Raw genomic sequence first — 21,503 nt, 5'->3', positions numbered from 1 at the left:
GCCAGCCCAGCTGGGTGCTGCTCACCTGTTTTGCTGTCCACAGTGAAGTGCTGCTCCCCCTCCAGCACACTGTAGACTACCCGGGCACTGCTCCCATAGGTGGGGTCGTCAGCATCAGAGGCCATCACCTGCATCACAGAGGTGCCTGCAGCAGGACAAGAAAGAAAACAAAATCAGGCAGGAGTTTAGAAGAGCAGCACAGACTTCAGAGCAGGGCCCAACACTGAGGAAAAGAGAACAGCTGGGTGCAAATGCAGCATCACCTCCCTGCCAAATGCCTGAAAGCCAGGACTCCAGACACTGCTGCAAATGCCTCTGGTGTGCTGCAGAGTGGCATCAGGGACAGGATCCTGGGCCTGCAGGACCTGCTCTCCAGGAGATCACTGGTCTGAACAGCTGGGAGCTTTTCTCCCAGTAGCCTTCTACTGGATGACCTGGGAAGAAGCTGAGCATGTCATACTCACACCTGCCCTTCCTGTCAGCACAGAGTGATGTGGTCACCTCCAGACCACAGAGGGACCAGCCAGCTGATCCACACTGCAGCACTACTGCAGCAGGCAGACCTGCACAGGGACAGCAGCCCGAGGAGAGGAAAGGATTTCACTTGCCCAGAGCCAGACAAAACCAGGTCCTCATGCTCTACACGTAGCAGGGCAGGAGGACTATAAATTGGATAAAAGTCCATCAAATGTCTGCAATTAAGTTATTGATTTTCAAGGCTGCCTCATTAAACTGGGTACTTCACTCCAACTGTCCCTGTGATGGCTTTAATTCGACATCATGTTCAATTTAACAAAAGCAGGACCCAGGACATGAAGGTGGGGGCAGGAGCAAAGGGGCTGAGATCTACAGAGATAACAGAAGGGAGAAAGGAAGGGAAGCCTACCCCTACCTAGAGACACCTTGAGAAAGGAGGTGGTGTGACCAAAGCACTGTGAGGACAGGCTACCCTGTTTCATCTCTAGCACCAGACTCAGCGCATCCCTGCCCAGGGGTCAAGCACTGGCACCAGTCAGTCAGAAGCAGCCTCTGTTCCTATGTCACAGGAGGCAGATATGGAGCTGAAACCATCCAGAGGAGGATAAGGGACTTCAGTCCCTGGTGCCTTCCTCCTCCTTTGTCAGGAGACAACAAGCCCAGAGCCTGCAGGCAAGCCAGGGATTTCCTGCACCAGCCCTGCCTGGACTCAGGCATCATCAGGAGATGAGGCAGATGTGAGCAGCTGGGATGCATACACTCCCCCCAGTCCAGTTCACTCTGAACTCCTGGAAAGGGTGTTCACTGAGGGAAACAGTGAGCAGTTACCATGGTTGCTTTTCATTCTCCCTGGCAGCCTTCTCAGAGCTGCAGCTCTGCTGATAACAGGAGAATCCCCCTCATCGGTCTTCAGCAACAAGCTAGTTTGAGTCAACTTATTTATGCTTTGCTGTCTCCAGTGAAGTTATGGTGCATCCCTGCCAGGCACGTCCAGATTTTACACCACGGCAACACTGGCTCTCTGCCTTGCAAACAACTGTTTAAGAAATACTATTGCTGCATTTCCTCCTCCTCTGCCTGCCATAACACAACTCTTTCAAGCAGGTATGAGCCAAGGCAGATCACTCCCACACCAGCACTGCACATTCCCTCGGGCAGCCTGGCATGTTCCCTTGGGAATTTTCTGATCAGAAAGCAAAAAAAGGGACCAGAGAAGGGAAATGACACCAGGGTCTCCAAGCATCCTTCTCCCAGCTGCAGTAGAGAAGCCTGTGAGGGATGCTGGAGGTGCCAAAGTGTGAGAATCATAGAAGGCAGTGCCTGCCCCTGGGAACAAGAGAGGGCTCTCTGCAGAGCCTGGCAGCAATCAGCTGAGAGCCCAGCCCACAGCAGCACCCACTCCTGCACCTGCAGCACAGGCAGAGCTGCTGACTTTGCACAAATGTCCCACGCTCCAAGAACCACTTGTTCCTGCTGAGGGTTAGGAGATTCAAAACTCACCTACAGGAACCCACCAGTTATTCCCCTGCCCACCAGTTTATTCCCCTGCCCTTGTCCTGTACACCTTGTGTCAGAGCTGCACACTTGCAGACAGAGCAGGTGTCCCAAGGACCCCACCACAACCTCCTGTTCCAGCCCTGTTTGTGCAGTCATCCCAAACCAGGGATCATGACAGGCAGGTGGCCACTAAACATTTGCACCAGGCTCTGCAATTCATGCTGCTTCCCCCAAGATGCATTCATTCAATTGCACAACTCACCTCCTAATCCACCCCTATCAGACACAGCTGTACTCCCTGTGTACCTAGATGCTGCCAAACTGCAGAGTCTGAAGAGGAGGCAGGATCTGTGCCCACCCAGAGCACAGCTTGTGTCACCATTCCAAGCCATGCCTTGGACAGGTGAGGTAGGCTGCTGCTCTCAGGCTTCCTGTGCCAGCACTGAAAGCTCCTGGCCCACAGCTGTTGGGCACTCCCAAGAACTGGAGCAACAGGGCAGGAGATCCACCTCCAGGTCCCAGGGGGGAGCCCCATGTTTGGGACCAGAGTTTTCTGCTCTAGGGCAAGGGAAACCAAGCAGCACCAGAAGCATTGCAGCAAGATAGCTTCACTCAGAGGCAGAGATGGGCCACAGCCAGCAATGCCAGAGGTGATGAAGGCTCTGCCCTTCCACACCTGCCCTCACAGCATCTCATTAACAAAAGAGCAACATCAGCCAAGTAGGGAACACTGACCCACTTTGTGCCTTGACTTCTTGTCTGCAAACGTGCCTGCTCAAGGTCACCTAAAGGGTATCAGGAATTTACTAGTTTAACTTTCCAGCATCCTCCCCTAACCTCCACTTACCCCATTCCCACTCTTCTCTCCTATTCTCTTTCCATGTGAAGAGCAATGATACTCAATTTCAGCTTAACCTGGTCCCCTCCTTCCTCCTTTCAGCTTTCCCTGGCCTCCCACCCTGCTTCAATATTAGTCCCTGCTCTCCAAGCACAGCACTGCCCACAGCAAGTACAGAATGTACAGCTTTTATTTAGTTTTCTGGCACATGCCTTAGCCATAAAAGATACACCAAATAAAATCTAAACATCCATCATGTACTGTATCACCCGCCTCCCATAACCAAGAAGCCTGAGCCCATATCCGGAGAGATAATTAGACATGTAAAATGAGATAAGATCTTGGTTCCTCCCCCAACAAGCTCACTCCACAGATCAGAGGAAACCAATAATTTTACATAAAAATTAACAGGTCATAATTGGTCTCTTATTCTCCTCTGCAAAGGCGAGCTCTGTCACAGAAGATCAAACAAATCCTGATTTCCTCCAGAAGGAAGGAGAAGACCCTCACTTCCAGAGCAATACTTCCCTCAGCCTAGCTGACTGGGGCTGCCAGCCATCCTCTGTCCCCATGGGCCCTGCTTGGGCTGTCCCCATTCCACACCCTGAGCCATCCTGGAGACCTGCCAGGGCCAGCAGCCAGCCCTGAGCCCTGCCAGCAGCATCCCTCCTCTGCTGTGAGCAGGGGCAGCAGGGCAGGGAGGGGCTGCCCACACCGAGAGGTGCCCCCCACGCCCCAGGAGCTGCGGGATGCAGGATCTGCATCTCTGCAGGGTCCCTTCCCCTGAGGGCAGAGCTCAGCCCCCACAGCCACCCTGCCACGCTGAGTGTCCCCAGGGCTGGCAGGGCACAGCAGCTCAGCCCAGTGCCCTGGATGGGATGGCTGGGGCTCTGCAGGGCATTGGAATAGCAATGCAGGCCTGTCCTGGCATCTGTGACTGCCTTCCCACAGGACCCAGAGCTCTGGGGCCAGTCCCAGCGACCCTGCATGAAGAAGGCTGAGAGCTCCAGACCACTTGCTATGCCACTCACTCCAAACACGTTCAGCTAAAAGAAATGTTGACAGGCAAACTCCAAACACACCCACGAGCAGAGAGGCCCTGCACTGAATCCACAAGCAAGTGGCTGGGACCTGTCACTTCCCCAGGGACATGTACAGCCAGGCTCTGGGCAGGCAAAGAGGCAGATGAGCAGCAGGAAAAAGCAGCACTTGCTAAACTTGACTGTCCCTCCTCATGGCAGCAGTAGCCTTCTGCAGGAAACCAGGAGCCTCCATTTGCTCTCCAGACCAGCTCTGGGGCTCAGATCCACCCTCATCTCAGGCAGAGACCAGGGACACTTTCTGGCCATGCTGAGAGCCCTTTCTGTGTGGATCTGGCCAGCTCCAGGACAGCACTCGGGCACTTCAGCCCTGCAGAACATCAGGGACCCTGCCAGGAGTGCTGTGTCACACAAAGCCACATTCCCTGGCCTGATGCCAGCGTGCAGCACTCTCATGCCAGGTGCCTGGGTGCCATGGGGCAGGAGGCAGGTGGGATTTTATAAACAATGCAATTTACAGCTTTTGTCTGGCCCCAAACACCTGCAGTGGCTGATGCACCCCAGACACATTCAGGCAGGACATCAGGGAAAAAATGAACCAGAGTAGCTTTAAAATTACTGGAGCAGAAATGAGTTTCTTGCAATCTTGTGAACATCCTGACTTGGTAGAAAGCCAGGCTCAGAGAAGATTCACTGCACAACCCCACAGGACAAGCCCGAGGCAGTAACCTGATGGGGTGCAATTGCTCCAATGTGCTACTGGGAAACTCCTTTTGGGGTGCCTGGCCAGAGAAAGGCACTGCACAAAGCACCCCATCCCCTGGCATGCAGCAGGTAAAGGTGGTGCCATGGGGAGCAAACCAAAGCATCCCATGGAGAAGTTCAGGTTTCCTGAGGGGCTGCCTGGATGAGGTCCTCACTTGGGCAGGGCAGTGTTTGGAGCCTGTCCTGTGACCTAGAGCACAGTGCAGAAGGGGGGAACTCACCTCACCAAAGAAAGACAGGGCAAGCCCCAGCTCCCAGCCAGATACACTGGGAGATTGCTTCCAGATAGACACAAATGACTTCAGCACTTTCTAGCAAGTGGGGGGAAATCCGATTGCCTGCAAGTGTTCTGGCTGCATGGTAAACAAAGTGTTTTTCTCTGCTTCCAGCACAGAGATTAAACAATTTCTCTTCACAATAATCACTTCTTCATTCAGCCAGCTTTGTGCTGGAGTCAGGGCTTGACCCCAGGTTTCTGTCTGTAGAGCCAAATCGCCTCTAATCTGGACGTGGTGGTACACAGAGAAATGAGAGTGAAATGCACCAAGGGAGGAGTGATGTTCTGGTGGAAGCATATGCCTTTCCTGGCATGCTCCTCACTCCAGGCCCTGCCTGCTCCCCAAGGACCCCACAAGTGAGCTCTGGGCTGCAACACCTAACCTGTGCAAGCAACAGAGTTGTCTAACAGGAGGCAGTGTGTGCTGGATTTGGGCTCACACCTCAGTGCAGCAGACAGCTGTTAAGCAGACCTCAGGGAGATCAGGAAAGGAGCCCAAAATACAGCTAATTTTAGCACCTCCTGTAACAAGGTGAAGCTCCTGCCATTCCAAGGCAGTTGGCTGGATCCCATCCTACATTCTTCTGCAGCTGCAGGTCTCTCCCTTTGGTGCTGGATTCTGCTCAACTCTGATATTTTAGAGAGATCCACCCAGGGGTATCCATAGAGGCTGAGCCTGGGGTGCCAGCACAGAGCAGCCTGTGAGCTCTTGACCAGCAGCCTCTCCAGGACAGCAGTGAAGCTGTAAACAGGATTTGCAGCTCAGGCCCCATCCTGCACACTCACTGCTCCTTGGTATGCATGCTGTGGGCACAGGGGAGTCAGTGCAAATACTCCACAGGAGCCACTGCCTTCCTCAGCCTGGGTGACTCCAGGGCAGTGCCTCCAGCCCAGCTCCCTCTGGGGCTGAGCAGGAACCTCTCCATCCCTCTGCAGACCCATCTGCCCTCCCTGCCAGGCTGCAAACCTCCCACAGCAGTTGCAGTACTGCTCCTGATGCCCCAGGCTAGATCAGGTTTCTCCAGAAAAGCCAACTTCTGGTTTTGCAGCTGGTTCTGCTGTGCCAAAGGAGGCCAGATAAAGCTATTGGGTCAGCTTCCACTTTGGATGTGCTTCTTCCAAGTGCAGGATATCCCTGTGCAGAAAACAATGACTTCTCCAGCCTGGCTCATAGGCTGGGGCTAGCTCCAGGTACCACCTCTGCCCTTTACAAATCCCTTATCCTCCTGACCATCCTGCATCTGCCACTTTTGATTCATCAGATAACAACAGCAATCCCTTTCCTTTTCCCTTTGCAGAGGTTTACAGTGAGTCTGGATGAGTTCATGGAAGACAGATATTAAAGCTGACTAAACCCCCAGAAACCACCCACAGACAAAGAAATTTCCAAGCTGAAAACAGATGCTGGCTGGGAGAATATTAAGAGGAGCATCACATGTCCTGTGTGTGCTGTTCCTCCTTCCTAAGAATGCACTTTGGCCACTGCCAAGGCAAGATGCTGGAACAAAGAGGCCTTTAGTCCACCCTCAGTGCCACAGTCTCAGGCAGAACATACAAACACACTGCCCTGGCCCCAGCGCAGAGCAAGGGGCAGCTGTGCTGCAAAGCACTCCCAGTTACTCTGAGAGTTTGTGCACTTCTCTCATTTTTTATTCCCTCTTAGACACTAGGAAATCAAATGACTTTCCCTCCCAATTAGTACTCCTTCATTATGCAAATAATGTCCTTTGATCTGCTCCTGCTGTCACAGAGCGGATCTGACTGTATTTGGTTTATTCCTCTTCATGCCCCAGGAAGGCACCCACCTCTGGGAGCTGGGACTCTGCTTTTGGCAGCTGAGAGCTGCCTTGAGTGAGAACAAAAACCACCCAAGCACAAACCCCAGTGAGGTCTGGGAAGGCAAGACCTTGAGAGGAGAAAGAAGGGGCCACCCTTAACTTTTCAGGCTAGGATACAGAGCAAAGGCTTCAGAGCAGCAGAGACAGGGAAGGAGCAGCTCCCTACAGCTCCATGCTGGAGAGCAGCCCTGTCCTTAGAGTGGCCCCGTCCCAGCCCCTTCCCCAGCAGAGCACAGCTGAATCCAAGTGGTGCTGAGAGCAGGCATGGCCACCAGCAGGTCCCCAGGCTTTGATCTTGATACACTAATAGCCAACCTAAGTTCTCCAGATTTCGTTCTCCTGCTTGGCCAACACCAAGCTGGGATCACCTCCATCCACTCAGGAAGGCAGCACGGCACACTCCCCATTCAGTCAGACAATACCCCACAGCTCTAGGGGAGGTGCTCTGTCCAGCTCAGAGACAGCAAATGTCACTATCAACACCAACCACAACAAAGCCATGAGCACAGCGGCACCCAGCCTTGATGCCACAAAAGGAGCACTCCCACACAAAAAGGGCATGGCAGGTCTGTTCCCACAAGAATATCCTGAACTTGACCTCTCTGGCCCAGCAGCTTCCCATATCCTGCACCCTCAGCCCTTCCTACAGCATCTGGAGCTGAACTTCTCTCACCAGGTCCACAACCAGCCCTATCTACCTCTAGCTGCTGAACCTCAGAGGGTTGAACAGAAAGTTCCTTGCCAGTCTTGCCAGTTTATGCTTTCACAGGATGTGTCCACCTTGTCCTTTGTGCTGCCTGTTCCTGGGGCAAGCACTGGTAAGCTGAGGGAGAAGTGGGAGGGAGCTGGGGACTGGCAGCAGCAGCAGCATGTGGGTCCCTCCAGCTCTTGCACTCACTGATGATGTGTGAAGGGAAGATGATGTGTGAGGCCCTTCCTGGGCTGTCTCCAAGGCAGGGCTGCCCTGGAGGAGCCCGTACACTCCCCAGGATGGCCAGACTGCAGAAGGCTCCGAGGCTGTGGCAGGCAGGTAGCCTGGAAAGCAGAACAGGCTCTTGGCTCCAGCTCCCCTCTCTAAGCACACAGCTGGCAAATGCAGCCCACGCCGTTCACAGCACTTCACTTTTAACTTCCGAGTATTTTAATTTGCAGGAATCGCCTTCTTTCATGTTGTGAAACCGTGTTTCTTTCTCCCTCTGATCTCCAATTTCGCATAGAAACTGTCTCCTTTGATATGTCTTGTTCACATCAGTCTGATCAGGCAGCTCCATAATTGTTAGTGATTTTCAAAGAACTGGGATCCTTGTCTAATACCCAGAGTTGAGAATTCCTTGCGTTTTAAAATGTTGTCCAAGCAAATCAGATTAATTTAATTTCTTTCTTCCCTTTGGGAGCAGGATGCCTCTTGCTTTGGTGCCCACATGCTGTCTTTCATTTCTCCAGGAGCACCCAGCAATAGTTCAAGGGGTCACTCTCTGACTGAGGGAAGGATTTGCAGAGGTAACTAGAAGCAGGAGAGCTTGGGATGCCTCAGAAGAGCTTGTTCTCCATACATGAAGAGAATCCAGGCAGCAGCAGCTCCTCTGGTGCAGGCAATTCCTGTACATCTGTACCTGCTGGAGGCCACGCACCAGCCTTACAATATGCTGCACACAAACCACGGAGAGCTGGAGCTCTGTCCTGAGGCAGTACAGACCTGAGCACCATTCCCTGCACTCTGCTGCCAAGATGCCTCTGCAGCCAGAGCTTCCTGCAGCAGCACAGCAGGACCTGGTGGCTGCCCTGAGCTGGCCTCTCACGCCCCTGGTGCAGCTCAGCTGCTGCCCCTGCCCTGGGGCTCTGCAGTGCTGGCACTGGTACTGCCCCTGTGCTCACTCATCCCTTGCTGACACTGCTGCGGTCCTGCCTGATCGTCGATGTCAGCCTTTCACAAGCTTCTGCTACCCGGACACAGCCTTTGGGAGCAGTGATTTACAGTTCCTGCTTGCAGCACATGCCGGCACACACAGCCTGCTGTGGGGGTAGCAGAGAGCCCAGCGTGCACAGGGAACGGTGCGGCTTCAGGCAGCCCAGCACCAGCCATTCTCCTGGACTCCAGCTGTGCTCACGGCATGGGAACCCAGCAGAAGCGAGGGCAGCAGTGCTGCAGCTCACACATCACCTCCCTGCATCCCTCCCGAGGCTTGGGTGAGCACAAAGCCAACTGTCCTGCTCTGCCATCCCAGTGGGATAGACTCGTGCAGCCCCACCACCCCAGCCCGACCCTCAGAGCTTCAGTGAGGCTGATCACCAACACACTAAAGAGGGGCCTGGTGCCAAGGGGACGGCAGCTAAGGCTAGCACAGGGAAGCCACACTTCTGTCACAGGGACATGAATTCCCCAATCTCAGCCAAAAAGACCTGGCCCCTCAGAGAAGAGCAGATCCAGCTGAGAAGGGCCTGGCAGTTCTGCATGGGGGGATGATGTCTGGGCTCGGAAGAGTAGCAAGGCAGCACACAGAGGATGGCCTGAGCTGGGGGAGAAGCACCACCCAGACCAATCTGAACCACAGGCAGACTGGAGCCCCTTGATTTGTGAGGGTTTAGTCCAACCACCCAGCATTTAGGAGGGAGGGGGCTGCGCAAAGCCACAGTCAATGCACAGCAGGCAGCTGCCACCACCACCACCCATCCCCAGAGCACGGCTTAGGGCTGAGACTGAGCGCTCAGCCAAAGGCTGGCAATCAGCTCAGAGGATTTATCCACTTGTTTTCCTTAAGCCACCTTATTTCTTTCTCCCTTTTGGCTCCCTAGCTCTGGAATCCCTGAGATTTGCAAGTGGTTTTTGTGAGGTACAGCAGGCTCAAGGCTTGACAGGAGCGAGGTGCAGCTTTCCCAGCCCGCGCTGCCCCGCAGCCGACCTACCGACGGGGGACAGCTCCGCCACGCTGCCGATGTAGGGCCCCTCCAGGAAGCGCGGCTCGCTGTCGTTGATGTCCTGCACCTTGATGATGAACTCCGACTCGGGCTCCAGCAGCTGGTCCGTCTGCCGGTCCCGGGCCTGTGCCCGCAGCGTGTAGAAGGTTTTCTGCTCCCGGTCCAGGCGCTCGGTGGCGTGGATGTCACCTGTGATCTCGTCGATGAGGAAGATGGTCCCTGCGCCCTCCCCGGAGATGGTGTACTTGATGGAGCCGTCTCCCTCATCCGAGTCCGAGTGGATCTGCCAGGGAAAGAGGGAGAGGGTGGGAGCAGGCTGGGGCTGTGCTTGTACCCAACCCTAGCCACCTGCACAAGATGCCCATGGTCCCTGTGTGATGCCCCTCTGCTCCCTCTGCTCTTGTTGGACTGGACAGTGACAGAGAGCATCACCAGACAACTCCTGTGCATAAAGGAAGGCCCAATAAACTGGAATTTCAGGCCTCCTGTTACAGCTCAGCAGATTACAGATTCTGCCAGTGCCCACCCCCACTACAAACCAAGGGAAAAATCCCTTTAATAAGGGGTTACGAGATGATGGAGAAGCAAAGGATAACTCAACTGCACTCCAAAGAAAGAGGCTTCCCTATGGGCAAGGACCCAGGACTCTGGCAGCATGGGATCACCTCTCCCAAGCTGCACAGGTACCTCACCATCTGCATCCCTCCCCTTCTATGCAATCAATTGCCCAAAGTCCATCCTCATCCACCTGCTTTGCCTCAGCCACAGCTACCTTCCATGATTTGGGCAGCTGATGCTGACAAGTCTCCCTGCTGAAGAGCTCACACACTTGCTGCATCCCTGTACTGGGTTTATGCTGCAGGGTAACAAGGGTCACAACATCCTATCATCGTGCCCAGAGCCCCACTTGGACAAAAGCTATGAAGATTTTGACAAAATCTTGATTGTGACAAATCAGTTCATGTTCAGGACTAAAAACAGACCCTGAGGAAGATGCCTTTGCAGGCAATCTCTGCTGCTTCATTTCTTAATTAAGACAATGTTTGGAATTAGGAAAAGAAAGGGTAAACAGCAGTTCCCCACGGACCAAGAGCTGACTGGAATCCAGGCCAGACGTCCAGAGATAATTTTATTGGTGGCATTAAACTGAGTTATGAGGTTTTTACAATCCAGCCACTTATGAGAAATCTATTAACAGTAACTGGACAGGCAGAATGCATCTTGACAGAGAGCAGCATGGGCATTAATTGGGACAATCCATAATGGGACAGGCCCCCGGAAAGGTTTCATCAGCTGCTTTCATTTGTTTCCTACAATTTTTGCTTAGAATCAGCAAATTCATGTCCCCCCGCCACAAAAAGGAAAAAGCCGTCCATTAATCGGCTAATGAAATATGAAAATGTTTATGGGCCATTCAATCTTCCAAACTGCAGTTCTATAATCCACCTTTCAGACATACAGCTCTACCAGCAAGAATTTATACCAGAGCTGCCTCTTTTTTTACGATGCCTTCATTATATTTGTCTTGTTAGATACAGTTTATGTATTTATTTCACAAGTGAGGGACCTGCACGTTAGGCAATTCAGTGCATTTTGCACAACATTCACAGATTACTGCCCACGGTGACACATCTCTCAAGGCTTGCCTGGAAGGAGACCTTCACTCAGCTCACAAATGGGGCTGTGAGCCCAGCAGAGTTTGGGACCACCCTGATGGCTTTGGCTGCAAACGTGCCTATGGGGTGGTCACCCCACCCTGGCTGCCTGGAGCATCCTGCCCTGGTCTGTGGGGATGGTCATCCCATCCTGGCCATCCAGTCTCAACCCTCCCTGCTGCCTGCTGGAGAGCTTGCTGCCCTCTTCATCATCCTCCCCCAGTTCTCACTGCTACTCCGTTAGCTTTTCAGAACAAAGAAGGAGCAGCAGGTCTGTACAGCGCAGGCAGCAGAAACCTGAATTTTCTGCTGAACACCGGGCTCATGATTAATAATTAGGCTAGAGATAAAGCAGCCACCATCACATTGAGCTCTCAGCACATCCTCTTCACATATTTGCTCATCACTGACTGCTTGGAGCAGACACCAGCGTCCCTGCAAACCGGAATGCTAGGAAGAAAAATGGAGCCTGGGCTCAAGGGGCTGCAGAGATTGATTTACAGGGGAAGATTAAAAGAGCTAAATCTGTGCTGCTTGGCTAAACAGCAACTAATGGGGGAGGGCTGGATGGCAGACTACAGAAACACGAGAGGAGATGCCAGAGACCCGACCACATCCCAGGGATGTTCCTCCTCTCTGTTACAGCAGGCTTGGGGAGCACCACTCTCTCACTCAGCCTCAGGGCTCCCTCCACCCCTGGGCATGGCAGGAGACTGAAGTCATGCAGCTCTGGCACACGCTGTGCCCCACGGGCAGAGGGACCACCCAGCCCTGCCTCCAGCTCAGCCCCAAGCAAGGACAGCAGTGTCTGCAGAACTGGGACATCCAGAGGGCAGACAATGGGCTGATCTGTCCCATTCGTTAAACAGAAAAATTGTTTTCTTGTCCTAGAAGACTACAACCGGAATTCTTACGAAGCCATTAATTACACACTAATAATTAAATCAAAATTAAATATGAACAGAGGTGCACATTCCTTATTAAAAGCAATTAAACAGAAAGCACAGACACACAAATAAAAAATGACTCTGGGGCTAGAAAAGAAAGAAAATCAAATAAAAACTAGCCCATAATAAAGGCGCACTCTGTTTGCTCCAACTCATAAAGCCCGAGTTCATCAATTTTCTTTAAATATTAGCAACTTAATTAAATCTGCTTTTTTCCCTTTAATCCTCTCCTCTATCTAAAATAGATCTGTCCACATGCAGAAGTTTGTAACTAGTGCTGACCCCATAATTCTATTTAAAAAACCCAAAGAAATCCACATCAAACTGACAGCAGCCTCAGGGGAAATTACAGTTCAGAAGAAGGATTAGCTAGAGAGCCCAGATTTTATGGAAATGGTATTGGCCCAGCAGAAAGCACATGTAGGTGTGTGAGAGGCATCCACCGAGGGCAAGCCCCAGCTACTCCGCAGGGCTCCCCAGTGCAGGAAGGCTCTGGACCCACAGACTGTGCTAAGAGGGCTGGCACACTGCTGGGGACAAAGAGTGTCCCAGGCGAGCACTCCATCCTCTCCAGAAGCAGGAAAAGGCTGGCCCTGCTGGCTTTCAGCCCTGGGGATCACAGGCAGTGATGCCAGTGCTGCTGCTGGGAGCCGGGCGGGTGATGTGGTGGCTGATGTGGAAAGGGGCTGTAAAACGGGTGAGTTGTAGGTTTCGGTTCACTTGGAGCTGAGGCGTTGCCAGGCCTGGGACAGGGCCCGGTGCCTCCTCTGCTCGCAGGGGAGCCATGAATTAGCTGTGCCTGCTCCGAGGGCGGCGGAGGAGCGCGGCTTGGAGCGTCTGCTGGAACGGACACAAATCACCGCTGAAATCCCTGCTGGCCCCCAGCCAAGAAACCCATTTTCAGCCTCCTCCAGACTCATGCCCAGACGGCTGAGGCCATCAGACAGCCCTGCTGCACAAGCTCTTGGGCACTTTCCTTTGGGCTGAGCCCATGCCTCCAGCTCTAGCTGGATTGTAGTGTGCTCCTCTGACTGGTCCCAGCTAGCACTGCCTTCATCCAAATACAAACACCCTGTCTGCCTGACACCTGGGGCAGCTGCTTCTCCAAAGCTCCTAGAAAAGGATAAAGCCCAGGAACCCCAAGGTGAAATGCTCCTTCAACCACAGGACTGGAGGGAGCAGAGGTCCATGTCCAGCCTTCTCAGGAGGTCACACACCAGGGAAGTGTGGCGAGCTCCCACCTGCAGACCCAGTCCTGCCCAGCAAGGCACTGTCACCTGCCAGCAGCTCCCACAGAGACAGGGCTGCTTGCATCCACCCCCAGACATCACAAGAAGCCAGTATACAATTGTAAGAACACAGATGTAAATCTTGGTCTGTTCTATTATCTTCTCTGGGAGCACATTGACCTCACCACCCCCAGCAGGGACCAGGCTCCTGCCATTGCAGTCCAAAGAGTATTTCTCTAGCCAGGCTGCCATGAACAACGTTCGCATGAGCCCTCTCTCTGCTCAGCACTGCCAGCATGTCCACCCTGCCCCTAGCTCTGTCAGCCCCATGGAGATATCAGGTCAGCTTACCTTCCCCACATACAGCGGCTCCGTGCCCGTGTACTCCTCCACCACAAAGAACTGATTCCAAACCCAGCCACGCTTCACTCGCCCGCTGGCCAGCAGTGCAGGATCCCCGGGCTCCCCGAGGCCAGGGCCCTCCACCGCCGTGTGCATGGCCCAGGAGCCCAGCTCCTGGATGGCGCAGAACAGCAGCAGCATGGTCCACGAGAAGCCCTGCAGACCCTTCGCCATGGCACTCTAGGAGGCTGCATGAGCAGGAACTTCTGGATGTGCAGCCAGCATCCTTTAGGGAAAAGCAGGAGGAAAGTCCGCACTAGCAGCGTGAGGCTGCCCGGTCAGCACAGAGCATCCCCGTCCCTGCTGCATGCCGTGCCCTGCAGCCGGAGCGCTCCCGTCCTGAGTGAGTCACATCTGTGACAAGAGGTGTCCCGGACTGCCCGCTGCTGCCGTGGGAGCAGTCAGTGCTGGTGCCTCGCAGGCTGCTCCTGGGTCTCCAGAGAAGAGTCTGGCAGCTGGCATCTGTCCCCCGGGACAGAGCTGCAGGGCTCCCTGCTCGGCTGCCGCCGGTCTCGCTGGGGAAGGGGGCGATGCACAGCCTGCTGCCCACCCCGCCGGCGGGCACACGGGGCACGGACACCCACTGCTGGCATTCACAGGAGGAGAAGGAAAGCTCTTCCACAAAGGCTTTCGCAGAGGAGTTAACAGGATGAGCTGCTGTGGCCAACGTCTGCCTGCCCTGTGGCAGCCTGGGACCGCTGTGCCAGGCGTGTGGCAGTGCAGGTGTCTGTGCAGTTCACAAGGCCATTTGTAACTCCCATCTCCAGGGGGACACCATCCCAGTGCCTGGTGAAGGGTCCTTTGCCCAGATGACTCCGGTCACTTCCATTCTCTGCTGGCTCACGCAGGGAGGTGCAGCGCAGTCAGCAGCATCTCCAGGAGCCTGGAAAAAGCCAAAGTGTCAGAGCTGGTATGAAAACACAGCCCAATGTCCCCCTGTGCTGCTCCTGCAGCCTTGCTCAGTATCTCTTGCCCTGCCCCAGGTGCTCCACAGCAGAGCCAAAACCCACAGGTCCTGCCAGAGCAGGAGCACAAGAGGGAAGGCTGCAGAGCTCTCAGCACTGCAGACATCTGCTCCAGCAGGGACTCAGAGACCAAGGACCCTGCTGACAAGGGCACCCCCTCACCACATGGTCCTGGCTGTTGAGAGGAGTGAGGTCTGCGCCTGGAGGGAGTCACTGGTGCCCACCTACACTGTTAGGGGATGTGTAGCATCACTCCTGGCACAGCACAGCTGCCGGTGCCTGCGCAGGACCAGACCACAGCAGTCCTGCACATGCAGACAAGGCTCACACTGGGGGATACCAGCACCTGAGCATGGGAGGTACAGCCTGTGCAGACACTTCTGCAAGCCTTCCCTGCAGAACCTTTCTGTCATCTCACCTCTGCAGCCACGGGCAAGAGGAAAGCATCTGCTCAAGAATTTGCCACCTGGCTGACTCTAAAGGTAACAGTTTGAAAAAGGGCTCTGGTGTAAGCTTCAAGCCATCCTCAAGGCACTAAGGGCTGAAACATGAGACCTTTAACCAAGGGTACACTGCACCCAGTGAGCACATGGAGAGAAGAAATCTCATCAGGAGATGGGGCTGCAGCATCTATCTCTCCCTGCACCAATGCCCTGAGGTCCACCAGAACTCTGCAATACCAGCCACAGCCTGGTGCATGAAACATGCACCAGTCTGCAGAATTAATCTCCTGTTCAGCTGTTACTCTTAGTAGGAAGCAGAAAAAGGGTGAATGGAAATGCAAATGTTACTGGACTAGATGTTCATCTGCTCCCCATAGAAAGGAAACTGGACTGTGCTTTGCACTGACCCCTGCATGAATGTGAACAGTTCAGAGGAGGGACAGCTCCCACATATTTCTCCAGCCCTTTCCCTCACCTGCCATTCCCCAGTGTGACTCCACCAATGGGACTGCTTCCCAAACAGGGAATGTCTGCTGCACTCTTTGCTGTCTGCATTCACTTGTCTGGACAAACGCTTCCCTGAGAACCACGACGCCTCATTCTGCACTGCCTGTTCATGGCTCACAAGTTGTGTGTCACACAACGTGCACAAATCCATTCACCAAAAGGTCTCACACACATCCCACCCCATGCACAGCCATGATCACTCATACACACTGGCTTCTTCTGTCTATTTGTGCCTCACTAGTGTGCACACCCATTTCCTCTCCATGTACACACACTGCCTGTCACACATGCACATCTGCTGTCACATGGGCCAGCCCTGTGCACTTCATGCTCCAAGGAAAACAGAGTCTCCAATGTATTTTTATGTTAGCAATCATGGTACAGAAGCAGTAACATTGCTCCCCACTCCTCCTCCTTGCCAGCCCATTTATTATAAAGGTGTTTCTACACCAGCCAGTTGAGGTTGTTGGCAATGCCATGACTGTGTCTTGCAGGCAGGCCTCCCCATGCAGAAGTACTTCCTGCTCCCAAAGGGCAGCTGCTGAGGATCCCTATCAAACACCAGAGTATTTAACACTGCACACTGAGGAGCGATGACCTGTTAGGTGGGAGACAGACTGAGCCATCTCTTCCCTTGCAGAGGGTAAAGAAACTTCACAGATCAAATGCAGAGTTTGGGGTCCCTGCTCTGGAGCAACGGAGCCTGCCCAACCCACAGCAGGCTTCAGAGCAAGGCACTCACAAAAACAGCACAAGTGCAAGTGTGCTTTATCACATTTACCTGGGTATACAGAAGATAAATACAGCAAGACATAGTTCATCACTGTCACAAACAGCACCTCTCCAAATTCTCACACCTAGGAGATCTCTGGTTATTTTGCAGTAGGTTAGCCAGATAGTGAGACATGTCAATAAACTGAGCAGCATAAGCTGTTCCAGAGCAAGAGTTTGAGGTCAGCAAGAGTAAACAGTAAGTGTGGGAAGAACTCCCTACCCAGCATCTCTGCCTGTCACTCTGCAGCACTTTTGCAGGCAACACCTCCAGTTGCATCCAAAATCTGAGTACAAATGAGTTGTAGCTGGTAAGCTCAACTGCCAGAAAGAGAATTCAAAAAATAATCCATCTGCATGTGGTCTCAGGACAACTGTGTCAGCCAGAGCCTTGGGGAGAAGCAGCCACCACCTGCTGAAGTCTCCCATTCTGCCCACCCAGCATCCTGTCCTTGCCATCCTCAAGCAGATCCATCCACACTGATTTATAAAGCCCTGCCAGAAGCCTGACAAGGCAGCAATGCCATTGCCAGGGTGCAGTTCTGCAACACTGAAGGCCTTCTGAGCACATGGGGAGGCTGCAAGGAAGCCAGTCCAATGGAGCAAATCCTGGCACCACAACTAACATCAGCATCCAGGGTCTCCAACCGAGCTGGCACATGAAGGCAGCACATTGCCACTGCCTCCAGAGCCCAGCACTGCGGGCACACAGCTGGCAGAGAGCACCAGCACTGGCTCTGTGACAGCAGGAGCAGCCACCCTCACTCCCCTCATCACGGTGCCCAATTTCCTGCACGACACAGCTGCCCCAAGCACACACTGCAGACAGCCCTGTGCACACACAAATGGAACTGCTCCTTGCTCAGAAATGGACACTGGGCCACTCTGTCAGCCTGATCAGAGCTACAGCACACCTATGGAAGCAGCACAGTCCCAAACAGTATCAATAAACCAGTAACAACAACAACTTAAATGCAGACACTGAGGCAAGGCAGGAAAGAGAAGTGAGGGCAGAAGATGCTGCAGTGGGGAGCTCCACTTGAGCAGAGCTGCTCCCTGGCTGGCAGACAAGCTGGCCCACAGTTCCCAAGGCAACTTGTTCAGCCCTGTTGCATCTGAGCACTCCACAGAGCAGATTCTGCCATGGAGAGTCCTGCTGAGCACCCATGGGGCTGGGCTGTGTTGCTGTGGGAAACACAACCTTATGTGTAGTCTCAGCTATGGTGCTATTTTTTATAGGTAACATATTTCTCATCTGAGCTGATGTGGTTTGCTGGCGATAGTGTCACATGTCCAAAGTTCAGCTACTCTCAGCTGAGCTGTCTGCATGCTCTTCCTCTGGGCAGCAATGCTGGATTGAGCTGCCTCATCCAGGTCCCAGACATCAAAGCCCAACTACAGAACCTGTGGCGACCTCCAGTCCCCTGCAGCACAAAATGTGGGCCCACAGATATATCTGTAGTGAGGCTCATTGCTGCAAACTAGATCCTTCTTCTCCAGTGACAAATCTGCAGCCTGTGTCTCTTCTGTGGCAGCTTCAGGGTCATGTCTCTCCTCAGTGTGCAAAACCTTCTTTCCAGCTGTCACATCACAGACCTCTTCCAGAGGCTGCAAAGCCACGAGCCCCCAGTCCTACTCATGCCCTTGCAGCAGCAGGAGTCAAGACACCCCAGAAGGTCCCATCCACAGGAACCAGGACTAGCACAATATTTATTTCCCTGTGTTATAGAAAGCCTTTCACCAACAGCTGGAAGTGCCCACACGAGAGCAGTGGGGCTGTAAATAACCAGTGGGAGCTGCTGCTGCAGCCAGCCCAGCCCACTGCAGCACACGTGCTCCCACCTGGCAGCACTACCACACCAAGCAGGTTTCCATGCCAAGTGTGAAGCACCAGACCCTCACACTTGCCCCAGGCCCAGGGTGATGTCCCCTCTCCTGCTGCTCTGCCATCCTGCTTCCAATTATCAGCACAAGCCCCCCCTCCCCTCCCCACAGGAGCCCGTGCAGTTTGTTGGTGTGCATTTGGCACAGCTATACTGTACATCATGTTGACAGTAGAAATTACATCCTGAGCTTATGTTTTACACTGTGCTCTGTCAGAACTCACCGCAGCCCAGTGATCAGGACAAATTGAATAGCATCCTGTCCATGTCAATATTTATTTCATTTTACAAATGCAGGCTGATGCAGGAGAAAGTAGGCAGGGGGAGGGGGAAGACATGGGCAGGCAATAGCACACCAGGATAGCAGCGCCCAGTACACCACAGTCCTGCATGACAGCCCAGGGAAGATTACCCCACCCAGAGGCCAGGGAGCATCCCCAGGACCTCATGCAGTGCTCCCATGCATGTAGCTTTACTGGAAGGGTTGACACACCAGTAATGCTCCTCTGACAAGCCCTAATAATTGGTAAAAAATGCAGAATTGCCCACCAGGTACCAGAAAATGCCAAGGCAGGGAAAGAGAGCCCTCTCTCCTCAACCCCAGTTTGCAGCCTCAACAAACATGAGCTTGGATGTCCTGCTTTGGCTCCCCACTCCTCCCAGCAGAGTGGCACCAACCACCAGCACAAGCATCAGGACTGCTCCAGCTGTTCAGAACAGCCACGAGGGTGCTACAAAGGCTGCTGAGGAGGAAGGCAGGAGCAAGGCACTGCTTGTGCCATCCTCTAGAATGCAGAGCCACAGCATGAACACCAAGCACAGGAGAGGAGCTCCTTAAAGCTTGGGCTTTCTTCTGCTTTACCACAGCCCTTCCACACCTCGGAGAACACAAGGAAATGAAGGCTGCAGTAGGATGGTTGCTGGACAGAGGCAATACCTCAGTCCTGACATCCCCAGTCCTTTTGCTGCTGGATTAGCTGCCTGCAGAAGGAGTTTATGGGAGCACTCCTTACACAGCTCCAGCCCCACTACCCACTTCCAAGGACGGAGCAGACAGCAGCACAACAGGGACAGTCCTCGTGGTGGGGACAGCAGTGGCTGCCAGCACTTGCATGCAGAATCCCAGCCCCATGGCTGAAAACTGGGAGCTTGTGACTCCCATGCTGCCAGAGAGCTGCTCCTTACAATGTGCCCTCCCAAGGGCAGGTCATGCAGGGACAAAGGGGCATGAGAAGAGCTGTGGTGTGCCTTCATCCCCAAGCTCTGCAGCAGGTATCTCTCACCAGTCATGAGGAAGCAACACAGGTCCAGCACTGTTCTGCCAGCTTGGGCACTGACCACAGCTACCTCACAGGGAGGCTGCAGAGAAGAGCATGGGGAGATGCAAGAGGCAGGTTGGAGATGCAGACAGAGCACAGTCACAGCTTTGTCAATGGTTTGCAGCTCTGCTTCCAACAGGAAGGACTACAGCACTTTTGGAGATAACCCAGGATAGAAAGATGGACAAAAGCTCCTACTTGACTCCCAGCAAGCAGTCATAAGTGCCTTACTGTTATAGCAGCAAGAAGAGCACAAGTTTCACACCAGCTTGCTCCCAGAACATGCAAACCTATCTGGAGACCCTTTCTAAAGAGTGGGGCCAACCTCCAACACCAACCAGTCCCCTCCATTCTCTGCCCAGCTCCTTCTGACCCCACTGTGGCTTTACCTGACAGCTCAGAGGCTGTGCACTGGCTCCAGCACCATCCACACGGGTCAGCTGTGTCACCTCGAGGGAGCAGCTGAAGCCACAGAGCAGCTCTGGGAGTCAAATTAGTACCAGCTCAGTCTGCACCCCACAAGGGGCCCACCTGCCTCACATCTGAGAGCGTGGGCAGCACAACAGCCCAGCCTCAGACAGCCCTTGCTGGGAGATGGGGCAGGACAAAGCAGCAATTACTCCAACAGAAATTCTTTTCCAGCACTGCCTACAGTGCAGCACGGGCTGTGACCACATCTCCTTCTGTTACACAGGATTCAAATCCTCTTAAAGCTCTCCTTCCTGGGAAAAGGAACAGGCTGGCTAGAGCACACTCCCCAGATCTGTTGTATGGAGGTAATACAAGCATGGCAAGGCTGCTGCAAAGCTCTAAGATGGTTCATAATCTCCAAGCCTAGGGCTAAGACATGAACTCAGGCTCTCTGGAGCTCACTTTCTCTACTGGATATTGTAAGACAAGATGAGGCAAAGATGAGACTTTTTTCCCTTTTATAAACTTCTCCTTGAAATATAAAGACGAGAGATGAGGCAATCTTGCCAGACATAAAATACTCTCAGCTCCAGGCCAGGCAGGTGTATCACAATCAAGCTTCCAGCATCCCACACACTGTCTCTTGGCAAGAAATGTCAGTACCACACCAAGCACCTTGGCCAAGCACCCACCCATACCCCCACTGCCTCCCACAGCTCCTCTCCAGAATTCAAGAGGCTTCGGGCTGGACAATGGAATGCTCAGGGCACCAGTGTCCTTGACTGGAAAACATGAACATACATCTCTAATTCTGTAAGGGGTGGCAGCACTGCTGAGAGAAAAGGAGTGGGATGCCCACTCCCATCAAGACAGATGATGGTCACAGCCACTGCACTGCAAGCTCTCATTCCACAGCAGATCCCATCAGTGCCATTTTAGTCTCAATGTTCAGATAAAGCTGGACAAAGTACCAGAATACTGGTGCCACGGAGAGCATCTGGAAGCTAGACAGGTTTTTGCCACTGCAAGTTCTGGAACTCCCATTGCACCCTCTGCTCAAATGGATCCTGCAGAAGGCAGACTCTAACCCAGTGTCCTTTCCAGAATATCACCAAAATTTGCCAATCAAGCAGGAGATGGCAAGAGATATTAACCTGGATAGCACATAGCATCACACTGTGTACAAATGCTGGAGATCAGTGGCAAAAGGATCCAAAACTGCAGAGCCTTTTGAATTAAGATATTTAAATTACTTTTGTCTTTACTTACACAGTGAAAGGGTCATGTAACCATTTACTGGATAAGTATATCCCAAATGCAGGT

The 21,503-nt window shown here is 53.3% G+C and overlaps 1 protein-coding gene across 1 annotated transcript in view; it reads right to left on the bottom strand.

Annotated features, from left to right (window-relative positions):
- CDH22 (cadherin 22) overlaps window positions 1–21,503 on the bottom strand; it is a 76,569-nt gene that overhangs the window by 37,399 nt on the left and 17,667 nt on the right. The window contains exons 2-4 of the mRNA XM_021540884.3: window positions 13,831–14,764; window positions 9,637–9,931; window positions 26–145 (exon numbers count right to left, since the gene is read on the bottom strand). Of these exons, the coding sequence (XP_021396559.1) occupies window positions 26–145; window positions 9,637–9,931; window positions 13,831–14,055 (640 nt within the window). The 5' untranslated portion in view covers window positions 14,056–14,764. The remainder of the gene's footprint in view (window positions 1–25; window positions 146–9,636; window positions 9,932–13,830; window positions 14,765–21,503) is intronic.

Source organism: Lonchura striata, chromosome 20 (genome assembly GCF_050655825.1).
Source record: "Lonchura striata isolate lonStrDom1 chromosome 20, ASM5065582v1, whole genome shotgun sequence".
Classification (NCBI taxonomy): domain Eukaryota; kingdom Metazoa; phylum Chordata; class Aves; order Passeriformes; family Estrildidae; genus Lonchura; species Lonchura striata.
The sequence above is the reverse complement of the archived record's forward strand: the minus strand, read 5'-3'. Positions and strand labels throughout refer to the sequence as shown.